This window comes from Odontesthes bonariensis, chromosome 2 (genome assembly GCF_027942865.1).
Source record: "Odontesthes bonariensis isolate fOdoBon6 chromosome 2, fOdoBon6.hap1, whole genome shotgun sequence".
In the NCBI taxonomy this organism is placed as follows: Eukaryota; Metazoa; Chordata; class Actinopteri; order Atheriniformes; family Atherinopsidae; genus Odontesthes; species Odontesthes bonariensis.
Window position 1 is genome coordinate 4,664,313 of NC_134507.1, and position 27,880 is coordinate 4,692,192.

General features: G+C 41.6%; 1 protein-coding gene across 6 annotated transcripts in view; it reads right to left on the minus strand.

Moving 5' to 3' along the window:
* Window positions 1-27,880, minus strand: part of smap1 (small ArfGAP 1) — a 159,970-nt gene that overhangs the window by 99,390 nt on the left and 32,700 nt on the right. For 4 of the 6 annotated variants that reach the window (XM_075474615.1, XM_075474614.1, XM_075474612.1 and 1 more), the window contains exons 4-5: window positions 23,711-23,777; window positions 3,998-4,066 (exon numbers count right to left, since the gene is read on the minus strand). In XM_075474615.1, the coding sequence (XP_075330730.1) occupies window positions 3,998-4,066; window positions 23,711-23,777 (136 nt within the window). The remainder of the gene's footprint in view (window positions 1-3,997; window positions 4,067-23,710; window positions 23,778-27,880) is intronic. The other 2 variants (XM_075474616.1, XM_075474613.1) reach the window with 1 other exon arrangement.

Here is a 27,880-nt window from a genome sequence, read left to right on the forward strand (position 1 = left end):
AGCGGGTGCAGCCTATAATCTGGCCATTATGATAACAATAACAATCTGCTTCACTCTCTCTTCGTCTGCTCTCTATAAATTACTTCATCTGCTGTTCATCTCTTTTTAGTTGTTTAAGTGGAGACAGCCATTTGTCTCGTGACATGAGAAACAGCAGCGCACAATGATCAATGTTTACAAGGATGCAAATCAGATCAACCGACGAGCGCATCTGCTGTCCTCGTGCAGCTGGCAACATATTCCTCTTTCAATCAACAGAATGAAATATTAAAAAGGTAAACACAGGATATTAGTGGGTCATCGCCGTCGCTTGCATTTTAAGATCTGACGATTTCACCAAAGACATCGCGACAGGAAAGAGAAGCAACAACCGCTAACAAGAGAACAGTTCAAAGCTCTCGCTTCTGCTGTGTTTAAACTGATTGAGTCTTTTATTCCTTCAGTTCAACACTTTTACAAGAAATTCTGTTGACACAACATATTCATTTCGTTGACAACTTTCTTTGAATGGCAGCCTGCTGCAGTTGCTCTGGACATATTATGACCGCTGAGTGTTTTTTTCCTCTGAAAGCACGGATTTTCTAAGCATTTTTCTGTGCCGGATTGGATGCTGCGCTGCTGGAATCATTTCTGTTGGCAGTTTCTCATTTATTTCATGATGCGTAATCATGGCAACGGGAAAACTCTTTGTATGTGGGAGGCACCAAGTCCAAAAAAATGTCTGGATAAAGACCCAGCTCCAGGTGAGTTGAAGAAGAGATGTTAAGGATGCAGAACAGGAACAAAATGGAGAAAAAGGAAGTTTTAATTGTTTTTTTCCCTTGATCATAGTGGAAAGTGTGATATACTGGCACATAAAATGGATGAAGATGGAAGGGCGCAGCGGATATATCAAGAAGGAAAATAACATCATTTGTTTCACTGAGACCTGTCGGCAGAACAACTAACACTTCCCTGCTCAGCTTTAAAACTACATGGGAAGATAGAGACAGGAGACAGAGAGGTATCAGTGAAGGAGGAGTGGTTTCGGTGCTTACTAACAACAGATAGTGTAATCCTTGACATGTCACTGAGAAAGAGAGTATCTGCACCCCAGTGATTGAACTGTTGTCTGATAAAGTTCACCTGTGTTACCTAGAGATGCTCTGCCAAGTTGTTGCAAAGCTACACCAACAACACCCCAATCAAGTGTGGCTGTGTCTGAAGATCTCAGATTTATTACAACATTAATTTATACTGCAGCAACAAAATTTCCCTTCGGGGATAAATGAAGTATTAGTAAGCTGAACAGAATCAGCAAGTGTGAGTATATTATCTTAAAGGCTCTCTTAGGCACCAGGTTACCGACTCTATGAGCTAATGATGCTAGCGTTGCCCAATTTCCATCAGAAGCATTAGTAAGCTATTATACTCCCATCTGATCTTCAAAAACAAAACACAGCAAATTGCAGCTGCATTCCCCCCCCACTTATCATGTTGGCTATGCTTCGAACTTGGATTTTTAATCACTTCCTTTTCTGCTAAGCCAGCAAAACTCAAAGGAAAGCTGACGCTGTGCACAGGTGCAAAGGAATACTGTTGGCATCGCTAATGGTCTGAAATGGGTTTATGAATCCAGTGCACCATCCAGAATTTATTTATTTATTTATTTTTTAATCAATGAAGGTAGTAAGAATAAAAGTGTGTTCAGTATAGAAGAGAGAATAGGTCAAAGGAAGTGATTTTGAACACAAATCAAGACAGCAAATAAATATCTGCTCTGCCAGGCGTTAGCACAGTTTGACACTGTTGACTAAGAGTAAAATCAAAATAAAGACAGGGTTTAACATTTGATTATTGAGCAATTAGAGCTACAAGACCTCAAACTATGTAAGTTAATGATGACAATGAAGGAATAAACTAATGTATTTCAACATAAACACTAGTTTGCATTACAAATCGATCAATGGAAGGTGACATACTGCAATACCTGGTGGACAACAACTTGTGTCGGAACTGCATTTGGTTCTGTTGAAAAAAAAACTGTCGAAGCAGCCGACACTGAAAAACTTTCAACTCTAGCATATTGCTAGCTAGCTAAATAATGGGTCGTTTTAGCATAAGCAAGTCGACGAGTTCTGTCGGCCCCATTTACAAAGCACTGCAACAACAAGTTTCATCAGCTTACTTTTTTTCAAAGTGTTCTGTAACATTATAAGCAATAACCGTGTCCATTTCTGTCAGATGAATCTATTCAACATTTGGAGATGGCTACAAAGAGTCTTTGGGTTGTAGCCTAGTTAATGTTAGGGAGGTTGCTTCAGAGTGAAAAGACATGTAATTATGTGACAGCACTATATGGCCTAAGTTACACATAATAGGCTGTACATTTAAACTACTTTTAATCAACTCTGTTTTAACTAATAATTGCTGCTATAGCTAATTGATTCTACAGCTACATATATATATATTACTCTAAACTCCAATACAAACTGCCTTTGCCAAAAAGGATATATTTTTTCATTTGAATCTTTATTAACTACAGTTACTTTGTAGCCTACATGTGAAAACCAAAACATTACTGGACTTATATTTGTTCAGTCGTTGATTGAACCTTACTGCACAGCATTAATAAATATAATGAATTAATGGAGAAGTTCGTTTTTTTTAAACCTGGATCAATACGTTGATCTACTCACCGAAAACAGTTTGATGAAAATCGGCGACCTTCGGAAGATATTTAGATCACTCGAAATCCGCATATATCAGCCTCTAAATAAGGCATTATCTGTCTTTATTTCAGCAAAACTTTAAGACGAATGAATCAATGAAGTCATACCACTAGATGGGCACGTGTAGAAAGCTTCCTATAAGCCCCCGATAGCCCAGGATAACAACAACACGGCAGCTCTGAACTAACAGTGCAACAGTACGCGTTCATTGATTCATTCGTCTTAAAGTATTAGTAAAATGAAGATAATTTTTTATGTAAATTGCCACCATAAATCCACTGAAACCTCAGGACGAAATAGGCTGAGTTTTGCACGTGCATCATGCATGCAAATAAAGAAGAGTGCAGAACTAAGACAGGCACTGTGACCTTTCCCCGTCATCACTCTCACTTTTATCATCACTCTCACTTGCCCCACAGCGCTACGGGTAAATTTCTTTTAAAAAACAAAACATAATTAAGTGCCTTCCTGTGGCACTGAAAGTCCCAAAATTTTGACGAGAACAGGACGAGAAATGTCACATTAAAAAAGAAAAAGACCCGAGCTGCTTCCAGCGTAAAAGGCTCAGTTTATTAAGTAACGCTCACTGCGTGGCCCAACATTTGGAAGGTAACCTTGTTAGCTGACTCAGCCACAAACTTTAAAAGATGAGACGAACATAAATTTCCACACAGCATGAGGCAAACTATCCAGGGATGGAGGTACTGAGCAGCCTGCAGCATTTGTATTCAAGGAATGTTCAAATCGATCTGCAGAAGGCACCGAAATGACAATAAAATTCAACTGAAAGCGTTGTATTGAAGTCTATTTGCTGCTTACAGTGGAGTTAGTTGGAAACCCTAATGTGTCATCATTCATTCAGCAGGTGTGTAACCGCAGCACATTGGAGAATTTCGCTTTGGCTGGACGGCCAGTTTTTACATTTCATCTAAGCGTAAAAGGGGTTTTGCAATTTGTTATTTTTCTCATTCCCTTTGGTTTTTATGTGCAAACTACAAATGTGCCATTTAAGGAGGGAAAAAAAAAGGGGGGCTGATGGAGAAGCACCATGTAACATCAAAAAATGTCTTGTGTAGTAAATTCCATGGCGGACTTATTAAACAACCCATGGGGCCCGCAATGGAAAAATTGAGAGAAATTGCCCAGTCGGGCAGAGAAAGAAACGCGTATACTTATAATTGAATTGTCCCGACAGAACACAAGTGCAGGATGTAACAACAACACTACACCGACTCTGCGAGTAAAACAAGGCCACGGAGAACAAGGAGAAGAGAGAAAACCTGCACCTCTGGTCTGCTCCTGTCAGCCTGGGAGGATGGAGAGGTGGAGGGCGGAGCGGCTTCTGATGACTTCTGCTGGGAGACAGAGAACCGGAGAGAGGCAGTTAGGCATGGGCACGGGGGGAGAGAAGTGAGGCAGAGAGAGCACAGAGTTAATTAGGGAATGAAGGGGGATTTTCTCTGCTACATCAGAGCACTCCACGTTTCAGCAGATGCTGCAAACCAAGTTTATATTCAGCCTCCCTGCTGCAGAGAGTGAATGGTGCTTTGAGAGGATCTGTCACACCCCCCAAACACACACTCACAGTGCAGATGGCCTCTATTAGCTTGTTGTTGACCTCTGAGACAGACTATGAGCAGAGCTGGAGTTGAACTCTGCGTCCCGTGTTGTTGTTTTTTTTTGTGAGTCTGCACTCCAAACGTCCTATCGCTAAGTTGAACACACCAGCCTCAATCACGTGGCCGATACAAACGCACGTTTGTTTCCACGCCAAGCAGCAATGTTACCTTAAAGGGATAGTTCGCCTCTTTTGACATGAAGCTGTATGACATCCCATATTAGCAATATAATTTATGAACATTGACTTACCCCCCGCTAAGTCCTGTGAGCAGAGTTCCAGGCGAGTTTTGGCGCTGACGAAGGTAGTCCGGCTAGTTGGCTGGGGCTAAACAAATAAAGCGTCTTGCTTCTAAAAACAATATGCGTTCAAAAGAGTAATACATCTGCATCACAAAATGGTTGTGCATGAAAAAGTCAGACCTCACAATCGCTTGGCCCTATTTTTGCCTCCCTTGATATCAATGTGTCCAATGTAAACTGTGCAGACCGAAGAGCAGACCGAGCAGTAAACACTGTAACAGGTGCAGCTATCGCTAGGTGGCTGAACCCATTGATTAGCCCCAGCCAACTAGCTGGACTACCTTCGTCAACACCAAAACGAGGCTGGAACTCGGCTCACAGGAGGCAGCAGGGGGTAAGAAGATGTTCACAAATGATGTTGCTAATATGGGATGTTATACAAGTTCATGTCAAAAGAGGCGAACTATCCCTTTAAATCACGAGTAAGCTCAGTGAATCTGCTAGTGTGATGTATGAGTATGATGGCGCATTTAGTCAAGTCAAGGTCAGGTTTATTTATGTGAGCAAAAGTTCTTTACAGGAAGTAAAAAGTACAGCCAATAGCAAAGGCAATAAGAGATGATAAACTACGAGCACGGTTAAAGCTAAATAAATAAGAACAACCTGCTGAAGATGACAGAAGATGGAGCGGAGGCAGAATCCCTTTGTGCTATAATAAAAGCAGAAGCTGCATTGCTAGCTTTGACATTTTTACTTCAGTCTGATTTAAAGCGTTAAAAAAAAATACACCAAACTGACCCTAAAACCAATATCTGCACGGAACCTTGCGACCGTTGTTTAGAGCGGCCGAGAAGCCCGTCCCCAGTGGGGGTCAAAGCGTGAGGTGCAAGGCAGCCAAGCTCAATATGTATTTCAGTCCACAATCAGAGATTATGACAGTTGCAAAAAGGAACGGCTGAAGACTGGAAGAAGAAAGAAAAAAAAAAAGAGAGAAAGTCAAGAAAGGTTAATTTCTATTCCTCATTTTGCATGCACGGCACTTTTTATGTTCAGGACACACAGGAGACTACAAACCAAGTCAGTGGGAAAGCTTCACTAATGCTTTCCACTGCTTCGCACCCGTAAAATCTATCTTGAAAGCAGGCAAGCAACAAGAAATGAAAGCACTACAATAATTACTGCCATTTTCAATCTGTTTCAAGACCCGTAGCAGTCCAATCCCATCAGCCCCTTCACCACAGAACCTCCTACAGCTCGTCTCGTCTGTCGTCAGCTCGACACCTCTGATGTTACCTTGCCCTTGTCTTTATCTCCTCCTTGTTAATTCTTTGCCATCTGTTTCCTGCCTTTCTACATGCACCACAACTTCAGCTACCTCCCAAAAGATTTGTGTCTGTCTCCACTTAACGCCTCTCCTCACAACAGCTGAACAGATTTATTCCAGCATAATCAAAAAAAAAAAAAAAAAAACCAAATCAGAAAATGTTATGCACCAGTGGAAAGCCAAAGTGAACCCGTAGTCCTCGTTTTAACGGCTGCAAAGCCACAAAACTACCCAAAGTTGGTTTACTAAGATGGAGAGTGGCTACTTTTGTTGAAGAACTTAATATTGTGCAATATACTTTTTTATTTTAAAGGTGATAGAGAATGGTTGAATGGGGCATTAATCCTTGTTCTGTGATGTGATATGTAGCCCAAAAAAAATTGGTTGGGTCTGTAATGGCTCAGAACCTCCCTAAAAGGCTCTCTGAAACAGCTGTTACTATGCTGGGTTTAGAATGCGTCTTTTTCCCTTATTGCGTCGTTTCAGAGCTTATCTGGCAACCTCATTATGAAATGCAGGTAGGTGTTGGCGCTATTCGGTTGCCGTTGCTTGATTGGCTGCCCTTGCTCTCACTGAAAACAGAGCTATAGAGTAATACACTGACTGGAAAGAAAGCTCATCAGAATCAGAATTCGTTTTATTGCCATTGTTAGTGAACAGTGTTCACTAACTAGGAATTTGCTGCGGCGTAAGGTGCAAACATGTAACATAGGATATAATAATAAAAAATAAAGAATAAAAATATATGAATATAAAATGTTTATTCAGAGCAACAACAGTGCAGCTTCATTAGTGCAATTTTAATGATGGTAAAGTGACTGGGGCAGGTTATGAGGTGATTATGAAGTGTTCATAAGTCCAACTGCAAGGGGGAAAAACTGTTTTTGTGACGGGAGGTTCTGGTCCGAATGGACCGAAGCATCCTGCCCGAGGGGAGCGGTGCAAATAGAGATGGGTCAGCTGTGATCCGACCTGCTCGCCCCATAGTCCTGGAGACGTGCAGATCATGGATAGATGGCTGCAGCCGAGCAGCTTCTCAGCGGAGCGCACAGCTCGCTGCAGTCTGTCTGGCCCTGTCGGAACTGACCCTCTGCTGAGCAAAATTCCGACTGAAGCCTGCTCGGAATCGTGCAAGCTTAAACTGTACTCCGTGAAATACGCAGAGCAAAGGAGAAGTCGGCGGTTGTATGTACTGGGGATGCTGTTAAAAATAAATAAAAGCCATTGATCGCGAACATTGCTTTCCGGGGGAAGAATATGTAACGATCGTAGTCCGCTTTCACAGCCTTGGAAGGCACAGCTGTTCCTGTTTCTCGCCGAAGGGGCGTGTCTGAAACGGGGTGGCTGTGGATTTGGGTGCGTCCCCCCATTTTTTCTCTTCAAAACAAATCCAAACCCTGAAAATAGCAATGTTTTTATGAACGCAATCGTAAGCGCTCTCTAAAACGAAGTTGCCATTTGCCTCCGTGCACCGGTTGCTTTACTGACAGCCACTCTTTACAAAGAGAAGACATTCGTGCTCACGGCTACAGAAAGTGTGGTATGTCAAAAGTGAACCTAAAGCCCTTTTCACACGGGAGATATGGAACAAGAAAGGCTAAATTCATCAATCTGACAACGCAATGCCATTCGGTCATTCAGACATTGCTTACTTTTCCCGTTTTTGCTTCATTCAAACATGCCCGTGAAAGTGACAGAGAACCACGGTGGGATATTTTCCATTTGCAGACAGGACTGTACATGAAGTACGGTTAGGGATGGGAATCGAAAACCGGTTCTTGTTGAGAACCGGTTCCCAGTGTTTCAATTCCTTGGAATCGTTTGGCAATTTTGCAAACGATTCCCTTATCGATTCCAGTGGGCGCGAATGACGTCACCACGCAACGTTGCGTGGCGAGCCCAGCGCAGCCAGCAGTCAACAGTAAACATGGCGCCCAAGCGGTACAAACGCTCGAAAGTCTGATTACACATCCCTAAAAAAGACGACAACAGGGCAACTTGCAAAGTGAATATTTCACCAAAGGGAGGAAATACTTAACCTGACTCACGTCGTCTGGCTGCGTTCACCAACTACTACACGCGGGGGCGTTCCCTTTCCTCACACAACCATCTGAGGAGCCTGGGAGTCATATGTGTTTCGTCCGATCAGAAAATAATCAGAGCCAATCATTAATCGCTGGGTGGGACTTTGGATAAATGGGCGGCGTTATGGCGGCGTTGTGGCCGCCCATTCATGCTCCAGAGGGCCGGAGTTACGTAAGCTCTGAGCTATGTCACGGGTTGAGTCATTGGGAGTGGCTGAAGTGGCGTGTCAGTCAAGATGATGGACAGATTCTTCATCCAATCACATGTACGAGTTTTAGAAAAAATAGCCCCATTTGAAATCATGTCGGTTGTGGGCTCGTCCCAGATGGTATGCGGATACCAGAGGGCGGGAGTCAGGTAAGGAAATACTACCAACATGCAATAACTATGAATGAATGATTAATGTCGGTGAATCTGAACCCAGCAACGTTAGCAACGTTAGCATGTCCTCGGCTAACACTGCAGGTAACTAACTAACTAACAAACACTGCCTATCATGTTAGCACCATTTGCCTCATTGTAAAAGCTGCTGTTAGTAACGGTTAAGGTTAAATGAATGCCTTCTCAGGCATTACATTTAGATGAAATCATGAGAGACAGAGCCTGACTGGCTCAGAGCCAGAGGCTGGTGGTACTACCCCCAGTTCACCTCTACCTCCAGCTTCTCTTTTCACCAGAGCAGGAAGAGTTAAATTACCCAGGCCAGGATAGACCAATGTGGACCTCATCGTTGTTGGGTTTGTGAGGTCATGACTCGTGTTACTTCTGAACTAAACAAAGTTGATGCCGATCGACCGGTTTGTTGTCCTTTTTCTCCAAATGAGAATCAATAAGGGAACCGATAAAGAACCGAATCGTTAAGCAGAATGAAAAATGGAATTGGAATCGTAAAAATCTTATCAATTCCCATCCCTCAGTATGGTATAATAGTTCTTATGGGGGGCCTCAAGAAAGGATATTATCACTGTATTACAGTGACAGTGTGGCTGCAATCTGGTCGTGATGTTTTTTTCCGCACAGTCACTGCTGTATGCCAGATAAGACACACCACACAAAATTCTGTTACTCCTTCAAGAGTTACAGTAGTTTTGCCCGAAGAAATATCTTTTAAAGTACAGAAACTCCGGCTACAGTTCCAACGCTTTCCCCTCGTTCATTTGGACGAGCCGAGGAAAAGTGATGCCTCAGCACTGCAGCCAAACATCATGGGTAATTAGCAGAGGAGGCAGGGTGAACGTGATGAATGAGCCTTAAAAATACTGTTGAGAGCAACCGAGAGGCCTGTCCACTTGGGTATCAAAGTGCATTTCTTTAAGTGTAATGTAGCCAGCTTCTATATGCATTTCTGTGCAGTCAGAGATTATGACAGCTGAAAGTAAGCTAAAAACAATCAGGAACGGGTGAAGACTGGAGTGAGACGGGGAGAGGAGAAAGTCAAGACAGGTTAATTTCTATTCCTCAATTTGCATGCCGGCATTTTCATGTTCAGGACACACAGGAGACTACACACCAAGTCAGTGGGAAAGCCTCGCTAATGCTTTCCACTGATTCACATTCGCTAAATCTATCCTGAAAGCAGGCAAGCAACAACAAATGAAAGCACTACAATAATTACTGCCATTTTCAATCTGTCTTCAAGACCCCAACCAGTCCAATCCCATCAGCCCCTTCACCACAGAACGTCCGTCTGTTGTCAGCTAACGGATTTAACTCAACATTACACGGAAAACATTGGGGTCTAAACTAAGAAAGATTTCACACACCGGTGGAGAGCCAAAGTGAAGCGGTAGAGCTGCAAAGCCACACAACCATAACAAAGGTGGTTTACTGAGATGGAGGGTGGCCACTTTTGTTGAAGGTCTTGATATTTATTTTGCAAAATACGTCTTTTCATTGAAACTATAAATAAAGCTTAAAAGGGAAAGAGCATAAAAAGCGGAGAAAAACAGGAGATGGGGTGAACGTGACAAGTGTTGCAACTGAAAATCTGAGTGGCACATTGTGAGTGACAATATTTTCAGGGTTTCTCTTTTTCTCAGTTTTTGAGTTGGTAGAGACTTCAAATATATGCTCTAACCCAGTGGTTTTCAAAGTGGGGGCCACCAGGGGGCGCTAGGGGGGCCTCAGAAAATCGGAGTGAAGATAAGAAAAAAATGCAAAAATAAAAAAATAGAATTGAATTGTTTTTTAAACATTATAAAAAATTGTCACATTTTTTTAATCAGTATTGTAAAATACAATTTATAATAATATATCATATCGAAATGTTATTTGCCATGCTTGTCTTTCTGATTGGCTGCCAGTCAAAACATCGTAGACCTGGCGGTTTGCGCCTGTTCTCAAGCTGCGCTGCTCCTCAAGCTAGCATGTAGCTAGCTTAGCCAAAATGGACAGATTTTTGACTAGGAAGAGACCGAAAGAACTGGCCGACTAAAATCAGAAAGTATGAGGCAGCATACATTAAGTTTGGCTTTACAGCCGTACAGAAATATGGCCCCGAAATGCGTCCTCTGTCTGGAGACCCTCTCAAATGAGTGTTCAAAACCTTCGAAACTTCAGCGTCACTCGATACAAAAACATCCGGCAGACTTCTTCAGACATAAAGAAGAGCATTTAGTCAGGCTGCATTCACACAGCGAGCTGCTGTCCGTGAATAAAAGAAAGAAAATACGTTCTAAAAGTTGATGTTTCTTTACATATTTTGTGGCATTAGCCGCTTTCGGACTGTAGGAACCTTTGGCAGTTCTAATAACCTTTTAATCCGCGGGGCCGTTTTCTCCCGTGTTCGGACATACAGGAACTCGGGGCTTTCTCCCTTAGTTCCTATAACTATTTAGCTCCTTCTCCGAGGTCGGGTCTTTTCATGGTTCTATAGAACGAATCTGACGGAGGTGTGTGGTGGTCGGTAGCTACGCCCCATGTCATGCTATCACGGCTGAAATGTTTCCTCATAGACACAGACACAACCTGCGGGTGTTTAATAAGTTAAACTTACACTGGTCTCCTTTGTCTGCGGCGCTCTGCTCTCCTTTCTTCCTTCATGAAATGAAAAAGTATCTCCTGACTCTCTCTGTGAGCTCTTCCAGCCTCGATATGAGACGCCTGATGCGATTGTCCATGATTAATGTCACCATCATGCAGACCATAAACACAGTGGCCTCCCCGCTCTCCATATTAGCTTCTTGGTGGTGTTTTTTCTACTCTCCTTACTTTTACCGTTTTGTTTTGTGTTTGAATGTAGCGCTAAACGGCTAACGGCTAACACGTCACTGAAGCAGACGGCTGCGCGCGGCGCATCAGTCCCTATCAGGTCCCGACTCATGTGCGAATGCAGACTGAAACAGTTCCGCTGGGGAAGGAAAGTTAGTAGTTCTGATAACTACTTTCTTAGAACGGTCTGTCCGAAAGCGGCTATTGTCTGTGGTTTGCAAAGGGGGGCAGAAGCTAATACTGTTTGGGGGGCCTTGGCATGGAAAAGTTTGGGAGTCCCTGTTATAGAAGATGAAGTGTTACCATGGCTCGTTTTTATCACTCTCGGAGTACTTTTGCCAATATCCTGTCATGACTTAGGACAAGCCAACCTAAAAATGTTTTTACACTGGAAAAAGAACCCAACCTTGGTTCTATTTGATCTGTATGCAGCTTTTCTTTGTTGAACCAATGTTCAGCTGTTCGCTCTGAGCAGTGGACTGGGGGGGGGGGGGCATTTCACACCTTTAATCTCAGTTGTGACTAAACTGAAAATCTCACCCCTAAAGCTTTAAGTCTGTCCAGTTCAGTGCTAGTTTCCCCTGACACACACGCTGCTTATTTTAGATCTGAAGTCAATTAACAAAAAAAGGATGCATATCTTTAATGGGATTGTACAAAAATCCTACTCTGGACTGCTGATAAAAAAAAAGAAATACACCAAGCACCCTTTGGCATGTTAAAACCTGCCAGAGGAGAAAACATTTACAGAAATAGGTTGCATGCTAAACATCAGCCCACCTCCTTTCCTTCCTCACTGCTGTCCTCTCCTCATATACTCTCAAACCACCTCAGGGTGGAAACTAACGCTGACTACTGTATGACTGTCTGAGGGCAGAACAGAGAAACGCTTTCACCGCTTTTCATCTTTCTCCATTTCCACCCTTCTCCTTCCCGCCTCAGCTGTTAAGGCATCAAACGACTGCTCGCTCTCGCTGCTCGTGGTGCTGAAAGGAGCGCAGCTGAGATGTGAATTCAGAGCACTTTCCACCCTCCCCACTTATTCTGCTGATGTCTTTCAGGGTTGTTTTTTTTGTTTTTTTTCATCCCACTCTCTGTTAAAACTTCTACCTCTTCCAACTTTGATGCTGTCGGAGATGTCGACACAGCACAAAAACAGCCACAGATCGGCTGATGAACTGAAGACAAAGAGAAAGGAAGCAGAGGGTAAGAGCGGGGTGTGAAAGGATGTAGACACATGGGGAATAAGAAGAGGTTAGATAACAAGAGGAGTGGTGTGAGCGGGGCGACAGAGGATGAACAGGGGTTGAATAGATATTAGGACTTAGAGATTGAGGTGTCTGGCTCTCTGCTGATAGTGAGAGAGAAAGATGGTTAACATCTCAACTGAAATGTGTCTGCTGAGCAGACCCCTAACAGCTTCATTTGTACCCTTACGGAGGACTCCTGCAGAGGGAAAGAGGAACAATCATACAGAGTCTGATTAAAAGAGAATGATGGAGGCTGGGAGCCGGTGTTGGATGTTTGAGCTGTAACATACTGTGATCCCACAGTGCTATTCTGAGTCATGGTCAAGTCAGTGACTATCAGCTTTATGATGTCGAATCTCAAAACATGAAGGGTACTCGCATTACAAGATGTACCCCACGTAAAATCTACAGTTTGTTGCTTGTCACGCAACAATATTTAGTAAATTAAATCTCTGTTCTGGCACCCCGATGGTGGAACGATCTCCCGACTGATGTCAGGACAGCCGAGTCGCTGCCCATCTTTCGTCCTAGCTTCTTACGCACTGATTTGTTTCCTAAATTGTCTTCCCATCTGTCTCGGTACTTAACTTACCGCACTTACTCTAGCACTAGTTCTGCTCTTAGCTGTTTGGTTTTGGAAGGAAATGCACTTATGATTTCTTGTGACCTGAAGTTCTTTTGCCTACCGATGTGGAACACACTTATTCTAAGTCGCTTTGGATAAAAGCGTCTGCAAAATGACCGTAATGTAATGTAATGTAAATCCCGTCAATTTGTCAAGCTATATACTCTGAGTCCCACAGGCTCGATTTTGATTATTATTTGTTGAGATAAATGTCAGTGAAACGCAGTAAAGGTGATAATGGGTTTGTCGTTTCTGTGGCCCGCAAAGCCTCAGCTTGAATTCAATGGTCAATGAACTCAAATTCACAAGAAACAACTGAAAAGAGGTGACACATAAGTACGTTTTACAGGTTACTTTTCTAGAAGAGTAATGTGCTAACATAACTGAATCGTTTTCAAAGTATGACATTGCTTTTTGGAATCATTCCAGTAGTCAGAGACAGGTAAACTTGAACAAGTTCTGACCCACCGTCCTCTGTATTAGTTACTGTACATTGCATTTCCATTTTATGCTTTATTTAGGCCTAACGCTACATCCTCACTGTTCGCTTATTCGATTTATGATTCAAGTCAATTGGGGATTAGTTTGATCTGTCTCTCAAATGTCCCATGTAACTGAGCTGATTTAGCAGCAAACATTGAGTTTTTGCTGTTAAAAACTATTTTATCAAGGGATACAGAACAACTTGACAAGCTCGACCATTGTGTAGAGCATCTATTTAAAATCTGCATCCCTATAAATGACTATAACAACAAAATACAACAGAGACAGGAAATCAACCCGTGCATGAAGTGGCTTTGATTTGGTTGGTTTCATAAAGTTAGACGCCATTATTGTACACTGTCCCTTTGATTATAAGTACACTAAAGCACGCGATAGTTCAAATACATCAACATCGTTTACTGTGCCAATCCAGTGTTTAACCTGGTAGAGAAGTCTATATTGGAGGTAGTCAGGTACTCTCCCTGTAGCTCCTGTCCCGACGTCAGAGTAGAATATGTGAATGGATTTCTGTTCACTGAGCTGCCACAGCTGGCTGCAGGAACACACGCAACATTAATAAGTGTTGCAGACACAGCAGGCAGGACAGTCCTATGACTAACACAGACAAATGAGGTTGAAAATAAGCTCTTTTAGTCTTCCTCAGGGCAACTGCGCTGCTCTCTTGTGACATTTTTGGGCCAATCGGAGGGCTCATCATAGAGGCTTTGCAAGATGCACTCTGATGTATTGTTGATTCAAGTTACACTGAAATAGGATGTGGTGCATACACACACAAACACACACACACACGCCAACTAATTCCTTCGTGACAGAACAATGAAGGCCTGCTGCATGGGCAGAAGAAACAAAATGCACTCACAAGCAGTCCATTACATAAGAGCACCTGTCGCCCTGTGCTTTCTCTTTATTGGTCTTAAAGATGCAAACAAACAGAAAGCCCTTCACTTCAGAATCTTTGAAGTTCGAGAACTTGCAGTTCACATCTGCATTAGCGAGGGTTTTCTTTTAATACCCCTAATATTAATATTTAATAATGGATTCCACAATTTGAATGCTTACAAGAACTGGGAAGAGGTTGCTGTGTTATTATTAATGTTTATTCCGGTGCCCAAAAAGTTCAAAGTGTTGACAACAAACTAATTGTCACACCCATGGACTCACGTTTTTTAGTTTCATGTTTTAGGTTATGTTTTTGTGTCAGTTCATGTCTTAGTTTTCCCTGCACTCTGTCCAGTAGCTCACTCACGTCACCTGTGTTTTTTCCTCAGCTGCACTCACTCCCCAATCACTCCCAGCCCTCTACTTAGTTTCCTGCCTCCCCTGTCGTTTTTGTCGGAGCTTTGTGTTTGTTACCTGCCTCGACCTGATTCCCGTAGTTCTCCATGTTCCACGTCGGTTTTTGCAAGCTAAGTATTTATTTATCCCTTGCCATGTCAAGTCTTTTTGTTTGTTGTTCATAGTTTTGATTTTTGAATCCGGCCCAGCCGCGCCATTTGTTTGTTACCTTGTTTTTTGTGAAATAAATCACCCTTTTGCCTTTGAAGTCCGCATCCGTGTCCACCTTCTCCACCACACCATCCTGACACTAATGGCTACGGTAATCAGTGTTTTCAGTCTAACAGGTATGATGTCCAAACTGCCAGGTAGGAGGATGTACAATCAAAGAAGAAATAGTTTCCCAGTCCACAGTGGACCTACTGCTGATTTGGTTGTTACTGCACAGTGCGACTCCAACCATAAACTAGAAATAAATTTCTACAACATCTCTCTTGCCAAACACATTTTTTATCTCAGCGAGGCTACCGTTTAAATAAACTACTAAAACCAAATAAAAATTTTTTTAAAAGTCCTAGGTCTCGAGGGTTGTGATTAGGCTAATCCAAAGCCCTATTCCTAGCTCTAGAAATGAAAGTTTTAATTCATTTAATTTCTTCAGCACTGCTCTCTACTTCGATAAAATAACTGGCAAGAAAGATGCTCAAGCAGCCTGTGGCTTGGTTCCTGTGTTTAAAACTGCAGTTACAAGTAATTAAAAGCTTGGATGAAGTGTACCAGATTTTTGTCAGGCATGATCAGATTGGGTAAATATTCATATCTATAATGCCTACAAAAGGAAAAGGCAACTTGCTCGCTTGCAGTGCTTCAGGATATCTAACGGATGTTAAATTTTAATACAATTCTGTCATTTTTAACAACTGTTAAACACAGATATTTTTTTTTGGCAGCTGTATTAAATGTGGAGTAGATTACAATTAATTATTCAGTGAAAGAGAGACCTTGGAGAAATCGATTTTTAGTTTATGGTGGGAACCACAAATGTACGCAAGCTAATGCTGCAGCTAATCCAGTTAGCTTCAGCATACGAGCTAACCAAAGCAGCAGACAATTTAGTAAGCGGTCAGCCTCGGCATGGTTTCCAGCCAAGAAATACTAATGCCTCTCCAATCTCTCCAAGGAAATGCCCAGCTGAGTGTCTAATCTAGTGGGTCACTAACTTAGTGATGCTAGTTGTTAGCTTCTCCATGCTAATGGGCGGCAGAGACAGTCAAAGACCCAATGAGCAGCTGTGTTGGATGCATTGGTTTCAACCCAGGCCAAATGCAGACATAAGTTGGATGAAAAATGCAAGAGGTAACCTTCAGGCGCAAACTGAACACACCCCTCATTCTATCTTGAGCAGTCACTCCTGCGTAGCCTTTGGTCCTTCTCGCTCCTGCACATTCATTCCCTCATACAATTTTCATTCCGCTTTTGCAGGCATAAATTCTGCCGCTACATCTACTGTATATCACCTCTTCCAATCTCAACATCTGTTTAAAGTTACAACTCCAGACTGTAATAACCATTCAGATTCTAAATTTACCTTCTGAAGAGGTTTATGGCTCTTCAAGTGCAGCAGATTCACCTGCGACAGGAGTACCTGAAACAAGCAGAATAGATTTATACCCCTCACTATACTCAGCTAAAAGGCCTCTGCCAGGGCGAATGTTACATTTGTCAGGGGCAGAACAACATCGGGGTGTTGTTGATCAATCGAAAAAGCAACATTTTTAATATGAAGTGTTTGATATTATCTTAACACTAGCAGTTATGATGGATGGGCAGCAGATGTTCACAATGAAAATAATTAAAGCAGTTTTAGTCTAATATATCTGATATATAATAAATGATCTGGCCTTAAATACATCATCAGATGAACAATAACACACGGCCTAACACACCATGGCTGTGTTCGAAACCGCATACTTCTCCTACTACTCCCCACTACTCCTACTAACTTTAAAAAATTTTAAGTTCCCGGATGCATACTAGATTCACCGAAATGTTGGGTATGCATCATGAGGTTACTACTCATACTCAAACTACCCAAGATGCAACATAATGTGACGTCGTCGATCGTCATTTCCTGTCAAAACGGCAGTTTCAAGCTAGCTACAACGAGGGTAGGTTCACTTCCTGTTTTCAAAACAAAAGCACCAATTGTATGGTAATGGCTTTCCCTATGATAAAAGGCAACGGGCATTTTATTTTGTGAAAATAACATGAAGTGCGTTAGCTCACTGCGGCTAGCTTTAGTAGCGCCGAATTCGTGGGAACAAAATTGTAAACAGCCGGTATTTTGTCAGGTTTTCAACACGTTGGGGATCTAAACGACTACTTTCTCACCTGAAAATGTTTCAAATGTTGCTAAAGTTTACAGAGTTTAGAGCTTAAGCGAAATCAGCTTCAGGTCGGCTGATTTCGGCTCGGGCAGGAGCGAAATGCATTGTGGGTAAACGCTCTGCATACTGTCTGATCGATGAGTATGCAGTATGGAAGTATGTAGTATGTAGTAGGCGGTTTCGAACACAGCCCATGTCATTTTACATTCAACTAAAACTAAGTCAAAACGCAGAAGCCATGTGTGATTACACACCACGATTGAACCGCTTGCACAACTATTTTCAGCAGCTTGTGAATCTGTTTTCTGTATGACATCATCAGTCTCTAACATCGTTTGGCCCACTCTTCTTTACAACATTAGTTATTTGGGCATTCATTAATGCGCATCCCACCACAGCATTGAGGTCTGGATCATTGCAACGCCTCCATCTTTTCTTTCAGCCATTCTGTTGTAGATATGTCGGTGTGCCTAGGATCATTGTCCTGTTGCATGACCCATTCTCAGTCAAGCTTTAGTCGTTTGACCGATGGCCTCACATTTAACTCTAAAATACTCTGGTATCAAGAGGAGTTTACAATCAGCTCAGTGACTACGAGGAGCCCGGGTCCTGTGGCTGCAAAACAAGCCCAAACCATCACCCCTCCACCACCGTGTTTGATAGCTGGTATGAAGTGTTTGCGCAGATGTGTCGCCGTGCATTTTGACCCAAGTTCTTTACTTTGGTCTCATCTGTCTGAAGGTCACTGTTCCAGAGAGAAAAGCTACTGAGAGTCTGACTTGTTTGGCAAACCTCCCAAACAAGTCACACTGGTTCAGTCTTTTTCAGTCTTTTTCTCAAATTCTACTGTCATGAACTTTTACGTTTAACACCCTGGCTGAGGCCTGAGGAATCTGAGATGTTTCTTGTGGGGTCTTTGAGCGCTGTATGTTCTGACCCTGGTAAATGATGGGTTCCAAATGATTTGAAAAGCGCCTTATAACCCTTCCCAAATTGATGGGCAGTAACAATTGCGTCTCCACCAACACTGTTATTGTCCTTCTCCTAACACACGCCTGAATGCTTCAGACCAGCAAACAGCCAAAACTTCTGCTTTTATAGAGATGCTCACACTTACTGATGATCAGTTAGTCAAGTGCATTTGATTAGCATTACCTGGCTGCTACTTTACCACCCATAATTTATATAGAAACATTAAAGGTATTAAAAATACACACTCAAACCATCAACACTCGATTGAGAATGATACAATTTAATTGGATAATGCGAACATATATCTCTTCTGTAGAATTAAATAAATTTGATCATAATATACTTGATCTGTTATAAGTGCAACAATCACCAGGGTACATTATATCACTGTTTATGGAAATGTGAAGAGATTCAAAAATGTTGGAGCTCAGTGTTAAAGTATATCTCTCAGATCACAACCTCCCCTATACCTTTATGCCCTAAGGTATGTATTTAAGGCATTTATCCAGATGACTGTTCTTTATCTTGTAAGGAAAGAAAAATGGTTGACCTTTGTTTATTGCAGGCCAAACGCTGAATGTTGGTTGCCCTAACTTTACATCGAGTTTGGCTCTTGAGAAACTGACCAATATTGTTAGAAAGAGGGATTCTGAATTTTATGATATTTGGAGGATATTTCTGGAACTGTTGAGGGGGAGAATGAGATAATATTATAATATTATTTTCATTATTTCATATTCATTGCACAGTAATTTGCTGAATAATTACTGCGGTTTATTGTATCTTTTTTAATCATTTAATCATCATTTTCTTTACTGCCATGTGTTTTGGATGTTTATATTGTTGGATGTTGTTATATTAACATGAAAAACCAATAAATATATATTTAAAAAAAAAAAAACATTAAAGGTGGACCTTTTTTTTAACAGCTTCATTTTGGCTTAGTTTTTGCTTTAAAGAAATTAAATGAAGGCTTTTTAGGTGGAAATCAATAGAGCCATGACCATTTCTGCAAGATATACTGTATAAGTATTGCATCAAACAGCATCACATCCATCATCTCACAATATCAGTCATATCTAATTTTCTTCCATTACCATCCAAACATGCAGGTAAACAAATGCAATACAGTAATGATGTAATAGGAATGAAGTGTAAAATAAATATGCAAGAGCAGCAGAGTCCTCTCCCTCTCATTCCAATACACACAGACTTGCATACATATTCATAAAGTATAGCTCAGGGTTACTGTAGCCCACCCTCTCCTCTTCTTTCTCCATCTGCATGAAACTGCTAAAAGTGATAATGAGTTGTTTTTAATAATTAATTTGCATATAAAAGCCGAGCCGTCCGTGCGGGAGGCAGAAACAGATCCTAGATCACAGTCTGGCTGCTGGCAACGCTTCAGAGAAAGCATAAGAAAACAGAGAGAAAGAGAGTCGGGAGGCGAGAGAAGGAGAAACAGAGAGAAGAGGAGGATGATGGAAACTACAAGACAGTGAAATGAAACAAAGATTGAACAGAGAAAGACTGCTGTGAACAAGACTTTCCGCATTAATGTCACACCATATGGTGTTTGTGTTAAAAGTGGGACTCTTTTCCCTGCAACTGTTTGTTCTTCATTCTATGTACACCTTTCTTTCAGTGGAGAGCCTCAAAAGATGGACTGAAATAACACTGTGCTGTTATTTTCTAATAATTGGGGGAAATGCTTGTGTTTTATAAAATTCTGATCGCTGTTTAAATGCATACTTTAGCATGACACCCGTCACGCCCCACCTCAAGTCAGCGGCAGCTAATTCACATCAATTAAATGGAAAAATAAGAAAAGAAATATTACTCTGTGAAGAAATCAACTATACGCTGAAATACTCAAAAACTGGACGGAGATCGGGTAGGTAATCCCATATTTCAGTGATAGGTGGTGAGCATTGGACAGAGTCTTTCATTCTAACTAGGGCTGGGCGAGTTAACGCGATAATAACGAGTTAACTCGTTATTATCGCGTTAACTCGCTAATTATCTAATGCCGATAAATATTTTAACGCGCATTAACGCAGTTGTTTGTTTTTTTAAATTTATTTTATTATTGTAAAAGTCTTGCTCACAGGCTTTTATTTTGTAAAAGTCTGTTGCTGTCTGCTGTGGAACAGGAAAAGAAAGTAATCGGCGGATCCACCAAACACGGAGAAGGGTACGGAACTTTTACTTGGCCATTTTCATTTTAAAGTTCTTCCAGACGGCGGAGTCGACAGAACCAAAGTCATCTGTAAACACTGCCAAGTTGAATTGTCTTCTCAGCGTAGTAGTTCCAGTCTAAAATATCACTTAAAGGCAAAACACACAACTGATAGCAGCAAGTCATTCAAGGAAACAGACAGTGGAGCGAGGCTTCTACATAAAAACTACAGAAAGATGCTGATGTTAAAAGTGTGTTTGCACAACAAATGTTATGGCACTTTCATTCATATGGCAGCACATTTAAAATAAAGCTAAATGCTAAAAGCTATACACTACTTTTGAATTCATTTTTGGATTCTGCGTACAAATGCGATTAATCGTGATTAATCAGGGAAATCATGCGATTAATTAGATTAAACATTTTAATCGTTGCCCAGGCCTAATTCTAACGTTTCACATCATTCATCGACTCCAGTTTATCACCTCCAAGGCTCGAAACTGACGTCTTCACTATCAAGGGATAGGATGCTTCAAGAATATTAGATTTGTCTCTATTATAATGTTGATTAGTCGACCATCAGAATAACACTGAACACTGATCTATACAGTGACTTGTTGACCACTCAAGCTGCTTCCCCATACAAACCACTGTTCACTTTCACTTCCTGTATTTCAACCACAGGAACATGGGGGGGGGGGGGGGGGTGGGAGAACTTTTCTTGGCCCGAATTCAAAACCTAACAAAGGCCGTGTCAGGGAGTTGGTACTTTGAAGATTTCCCTGAACATTTGAGGTGGGGCTTGCAGAACAGATTATTTCTGATTGACTGATTATTCCTAGCATTTCATTTCCACCTTTCTGTCTCAGTCATCTCAGATTTAATATCTACCACAGCTCAAGGCATAAATCTAAAAATCCAAAACCCCAATAGAATTGTGTAACATGAACAGCTTTCAAGTGAATAGAGCTGAAACAGAGTTTGTAGGCCGCTCTGATTAGTGAAGCATAGCCCTGACTCCACTGCAGATGATAGAAGCGGCAGCATTCATGACAACAAAGATATTATCGAAAGACAGAAATTGTTAATCTTTTATTCTTTCACCCCAGTGATGTTCTATGGCACAAGTTAAAGCATCCAGAACCCGTAGAAAGTGTGTAACATGAGAAGATTTTGAGTTAACACAACTGAAGCTGGTTTTACTCTCAGTGTGAGCTCAGCATGGCACTGTGGCAAGCAGTGACACACTTCAGTCGTCTCAATTTACCTAATCTACCCTGTACCTTAGATCTCAGTGGGAACGCACAAGAGCCAGAGCTGAAATCATTTTTTAGTTTCCCCCCCCATAAAAAAAAAGCCAAGCAACCCAAGGCTGTTTCAATTACGGGTGCTGTTGGTTAAAATGTGTTAATGACCATCTGCAGTTTGCTAAAATCAAAATGTATTGGGAATGAATAAAAGCATGAGGATCACTATGTTTGGAAAAGAAAAACACCTCCTTTCAGCATGAGAACCTTAACCTCATTATCTGTGAAACATGGTGGTGGTAGCATCATGGTCAGGCGGTGTTTTGCTGCACACGGGCCGAGCTGTAGTGCATCTGTCGGTAAGCTGCTCTTAGTCATGCAGTCAGTCAAAATTTTGCACACACCTGTCCAAGCTTTCAACTGGTATTGTAATGCCACCAAAGGGTGGATGGTCTGCTCTTAGACAAAATCCCAATTCCCAACCATGGCCCTACGACCTGCTCCTACCCTTAACATTTGTTGAGGCAAGAAGCCCCCCGTCCTTTAAGACTTTAGGAATAAAGACGATTCTGCTGTTGAACCAGGGCAATGGGGGTCATTTGGCTGGCTAGATGACCAATACACCTTACAACAAACTAGTCAGCCTGAGTTGTAAGGCCAAGGGAAAGAGGTGGGATTGGCCCACAGTTTTGGTCTTAATCCGTTTGATATTCTGTGGAGGAACTTGAACCTTTTAAGGTTGTTCATTAAAGCGAGATGTGCAAAACTTTCACAAGGAAAATGAATAGTTAACATTACTCTCATTAAGTAAATGACAGTAATATTTTTTTTAGTTTGTTTTATTGTCTTATTTTTATCTACTGTATCTACAACTATTTAGGGGCGGCTGTAGCTCAGGAGGAAGAGCAGCAATCGGGAGGTCGGTGGTTCGACTCCAGCTTCCCCGGGCCACATGTCGTCCCCGGGGCAAGACACTCCTACCGATGAAACCGATCCATCGGTGTATGAATGTTTGGGAATGAGTAGAAGGCGTAGTTATAGATCAAGACGCGCTGTATGAGTCTGAGTGAATCGGTGCATGTGGCATGTAGTGTTGGAACGCTTTGAGTACAGTCATACCATACAAGTACAGTCCATTTAACATTTACTTTTGTCTAACTCTGTTGATATTTTAGGTCACATTTAAAGAAAAGTATCCATAAAGATTCAAGCACCGTGACACCGTGAATGCAGACGAAAACAGACTGCGTCACACATGTTTTAATGTGTTTTAATGTCTTAACACTCTACAAAACCCACACCACAGAACCAAGCCACTTACTGGCACATGCAAGAAACTCACACCTCTCAGACAAATAAATCTTTGCAACCAACCCCCCCAACAACACAATCCCCCCCCTTCTTTTCCTCCATGCACACTGAGAAGCATTAGTCTTGACAGAAAAAAGGATTGGAAGAAAAAATAAAGAAATAGTGTTCTTGAAAGGTTATTCTGTAACTGTGTTTGGCAATTCTTGACAACAGTTCCATGGTTGTTTGAGCAGCAATCAGGGTTGAAAGGAATTTCACTACTTTCAGGAGTATTTTGCACTTAGAAACCATCATTACTGTGATACATTAAAGCCCGAAAGGGGTCTTCTTTTACAAGATCAATAAATGGAAAAACCAAGATCGTGGAGATCAACGAGGCTGCAGAGAGATAAGTCTGCTGTGGAGCTCGTTCAAAAGTCTTGTCCAAAGAGAAGGTGCCAAATATGATAAGTACTGCATTTCAGCTGTTATTACAGCAGCTGCCCAAACCACACGAGCACTCTTCACTGCATTAGCTTAAAAGTATTTCACCAACCATTTCCAGTCTCATAACAAATGTGATGGATAATCATCCAAATCCAATCACAAATGTGTAGGTTCCTTGGTCGGTTTTCAATAAAAAAAGGAAACTTAAAAGCTAAGGGAACAGAAAAGCTTTCATGTCTGTCACATTCTGGCCTCAAAAGGGAAACAAGCCAACGCTGACACAAGTCACAACAACAGCATGGAGTGGCAAAATGTTAAATACATGAAACATTGTTAATACTCACTGGAACAGCATCCTTGTCGTAGTACTTCTTCCTCTCATACTTGTCCCGGATGAAGACCTCCACTGCTCTGAAGTCCAGAGTTAAGGACTGAATCTCAGCACAAGTCAATTAAGACACAACACAAAATTGCAAATATGCTAAAGTCTTCGCTAATGTGTTCCTTACAGTAGCAGTAAAGAAGTAAAATAGTGTATGTCTTTCATGTCTTAGAGTAGGAAATGATAGAAAGTTGAGCTGTCATTGCAAGGTCAGAGTACAACGAAACTGCTAAACTTGGTGCATCAGGAAGTCAACAAGCGCATGCCATTGATAAGCGGTATCTACATTGGTTTAGCAACATTATTTATGTCAGCACATCAAACCACTTTGTTGCCATTTTGATGACAATGTGACTCCAAGTATAATACTCAAGGCTAGTTCAAATTTGCCAAAAAGATGTCCTCATCAAATGAAAAATGTTCCAACACTGACAGGCAAGGAGGCAAAGTCTATGAAAAGTCTTTAGGCTTTAGTTTGATCTGGACCGAGCCCAATGCTTTTTGTCAGACCAAGCTTTAATCAAAGAGGGCCCAGGGTCTGTTTCTATGGGGACAGCTCGTGGCGCTCTAAGTAAAGTATTGTGGCAACTGGATGATTGCATCAAAAGTAGGACCAGGCACGACAGAAACGTACCAAATCAATGATCTGTGCATAAAGCTTTGCAACGTTGCATCTGATGTACGCTCTTTTTTTCCATTGGTGATTGCCTCGGAATAATTTATCATAAGCTGTTGTTGTATATTGGCAGCAATGACCTCCACTACGGTTGTTTGTTGCACCAGAGCTGAAGAAGCCTCTGCCAGAACACACTCCGCTGTGTAGTAGGAGGTGTGCAGTATCGTCCATTAAGTTAATCAACTTGCAGCATTCTATTTTGCTTTCTTTATCAGTTTGTTCAGTTTCTCTGAGTCACTGGCTGTGATGCATCAACAGTCATCTCTTTTAGTTAAGCTTTTTTCAAATTGAATTGATGAACATGAAGATGAACACTAAACTGTCTATGGTACATACAATGGTGTTCAAATTTATGCCTGCTGAATCACATTGTCACACCGTTTTTTTTATGTCAACAGCAATTTGTTAAAAAGAAAAACTAAACATTTTTTTTTTTCTGGACTTTCTCTCAGAGTATCAAGACAATGATTTTCCTTTTGTGGAAAGCATCGGCCCACATTTCATGCCGAGTGACAACTCTCATTAAAGACATTAGATCTGGGTTTTAGTTACAAAGAGTCAAAAGTAATGAATCAGAACAGTTTTGACAGTTATTTCTATCAAAATAAAAATGGTTTTGGTCATAAGACGGCATGGTGTTTACATTAAGATACCTGCCACTGTTCAAGTCCTACAACAGATATGCTGGAGCCTTATCTCCCCATTTCAGCAGCAATGCCTCTGTCGGATGAGATAATAGACCTCAAAAGATTGAAAAAAATGATGACCACCCACACAAGTGGAGCTACGAGACAGGACTGAAGAGGCAGACTGTAGGAGCTGCATCTCAAACACAGAATTCTTTTCTGTTGACATGGAACAGCTGAGCAGATAGGATGCAACTCAACATAGTGCCGAGGACTTTAGTGGCCAAATGACCTCACAGCAGAGCTGGATGAAGACAGATACTACACTGATTTCACACCCACAAATCTACCACATAGACCAAAAGTGTCATATATGGAGCCATTGTTGACCTTTGGCATGAATAATATCAGGTCCAGTCAGATGAGACACCCTGCAGTTGAACTGATTTGGTATTTATTACACTCTATAACTCAGGAGAAGCTACAGAAAGACCTACTACAGTCAGCAAGGCAGAATCCAGATCGTTTTTTCACTGTTTGGGGCGATGTGGGCTTTAACCTTAACCTCCTGTCAGCGAGGTTCAGAGCCCATTTTTCCTTCCACACTGTGGTCAATTCCTCAGCCCGAAGGAGAAAATTATTCTCCTTGTGAAGGTTGAAGATTTAACCCCAAAGGCAGCACCATCGGCCGTCTGCCCTGGATGCAACGAACAGTGAACGAGTGGATGTATCCGCGAAAGACTGCAAGGGTTGCAGAGGACTTAAAAAAAACCTTTTTCTTTTTCCTGGTGTTTTTGCGAGAGAGGAGCTAAAAGGTGAAGCGGACATGAACTTGAAAACACATCTTAAGGTGTGCAGCAGTATAGGGTAGCCTTTGTCACACTTTTTCTTTTCTTTTTTTTAAATCCTATCCACATTTTCTATTGGGCACAGGTCAGAATGGCATTCAGCTCCTCAGTCTAGTGCATTTACGCTCTTCTGCAGCTTTTCCTTTGTAAGATGCAAAATGCACTTTTGAACCTTTTCTCCACTAATGCTGCCATCAAAGTGCAAATGAGCTTCAACTCGAGCCCTGATGCAACCCCATACCGTTCCACAGCCAGGCCTTTAGACTCGTTGCTGATAACAGACTTTTGTGCTTTGTGTACATGGAGTCAGTCCATTTCTTATTCTTAAAAAAAAAAAAAGAGAGATCTGGAATGTGACATTTGTTAATGTAACTCCATATTTTAGTGCTTTACTAAGGTTTCCCGCAGTATTCCCTTGCCAATATGGTAATTAATCAGCTATTAATGAATGACTGCTCTTGGTGCAGTGCCTTCTGGGAAGTGGAGAACACCGGTGTCCAACTTCATGTGGAAGGAATACTCTTCTGATCTTTTTTGTTTGGAACCATTATCTTAAACAATTCATTGGTTTTTCTCACATCTTTAGACAAGATACTGGAGATACTGGAGATACTGGGCCCATCTTTCCCCCTCACATCCTCAGCCTATTGTGGATCCTGCTCTTGTACCAAATCAAACTAAATCACTTTTTACATCATTCCTGGCCCTAAACTGACCCCATTCACACTTTTTTTGGAATGTGTTGCAGAACTGTAAATGCAGAAATAGATTTAATGAAGTTGACCTTCCTTTCATTCATTTTCTTTTTTTTTTTTTCACTTCCGTGTTTTTCTTTTCGATGCCATCCCAACCTTTTGTGATTTGGTACTGTATGAGTCAGATAGCAAAATCAAGGGAGTTGTTTTGTTTGGTCTTTTGGAAAGGGAAGATCATGCTAATTAAAGAAAGTGCATTTCTTTAATTAGCATGATCCCATAAGAGCACATTAGTCCTTTCATTTGTAACGCTAACAACCATTATGTGGCGAGTACAAAGTGTTACAATTGGAAAATCAGTGTCAGTGTGTTCCAGCTGATTTGTGCAAAACAGGGAAGCTGCAACCAAACTGAATTAGTTAGAAAGAAAAGAAAAGCATCCACGTGTGTGTATTTATGAGGATAACAACATTTATGAGCACACACGCACTCTGACGTAGGAGTTGAAAACAAAGCAAATATGGCAGGTAAATCAAACTATACTTTGCCATTTCCATATGCAGGCGCAGCAGATAGCAGGTCCAGAATGATTTGTGAGCAGGAGTGCACAGGCGCGCGCACGGAAACACACACGTTGGGGCAGTAGCTCTCCTAATCCTGGGTTTGTTATCTGCTGCTTTCAGCCAGCGGCGCTGCTGTCAGAACGACTAATGGACTTCAAAAGAGCGAAGAATGATGACCACCCGCACAAATGGGCCTGCCAGATACAAGATAGCATATTAGAACAGCATCTCAAATGCCGAGATTATTTATTTGAGTCGGCTCGTGGAAACACAAACATATGCTGCTGCGTTAACCACACAGCTGTCTTGTCTCGCAGCATAGGAAAGGGCAAACGTGTAACCGCTGTTATACTGCTGTACACACAAACACTGCTGGAGGTGTCCTGGGTAAATGTGTGGAATGATGCTAATGTGGCGAGCCTGTTATTTGACGCTGGAAATGATTATGGGTGCGCAGATGAAACTGAGGTTTGATAATGAAAATGATAGAGCAATTTCTCCGTCTCGGCTCAGAAAATGGCTCGCTGCAGGAGTGATTTTTAGGGAGGTTTAACTTGCCCAGAATATGTGAATATCACATCTCCAACTGTTCTCTGTTTGCCTTTCACAAATTTTTCACAAGTACAAAAACCGTCAGCCTGTGTAGGTCCTTTCTGCACAACATTAACTAAGCATCTAACTATTTTAGAAAAGACTTGTTTAAACGTACTTTGATTAAAAAAGA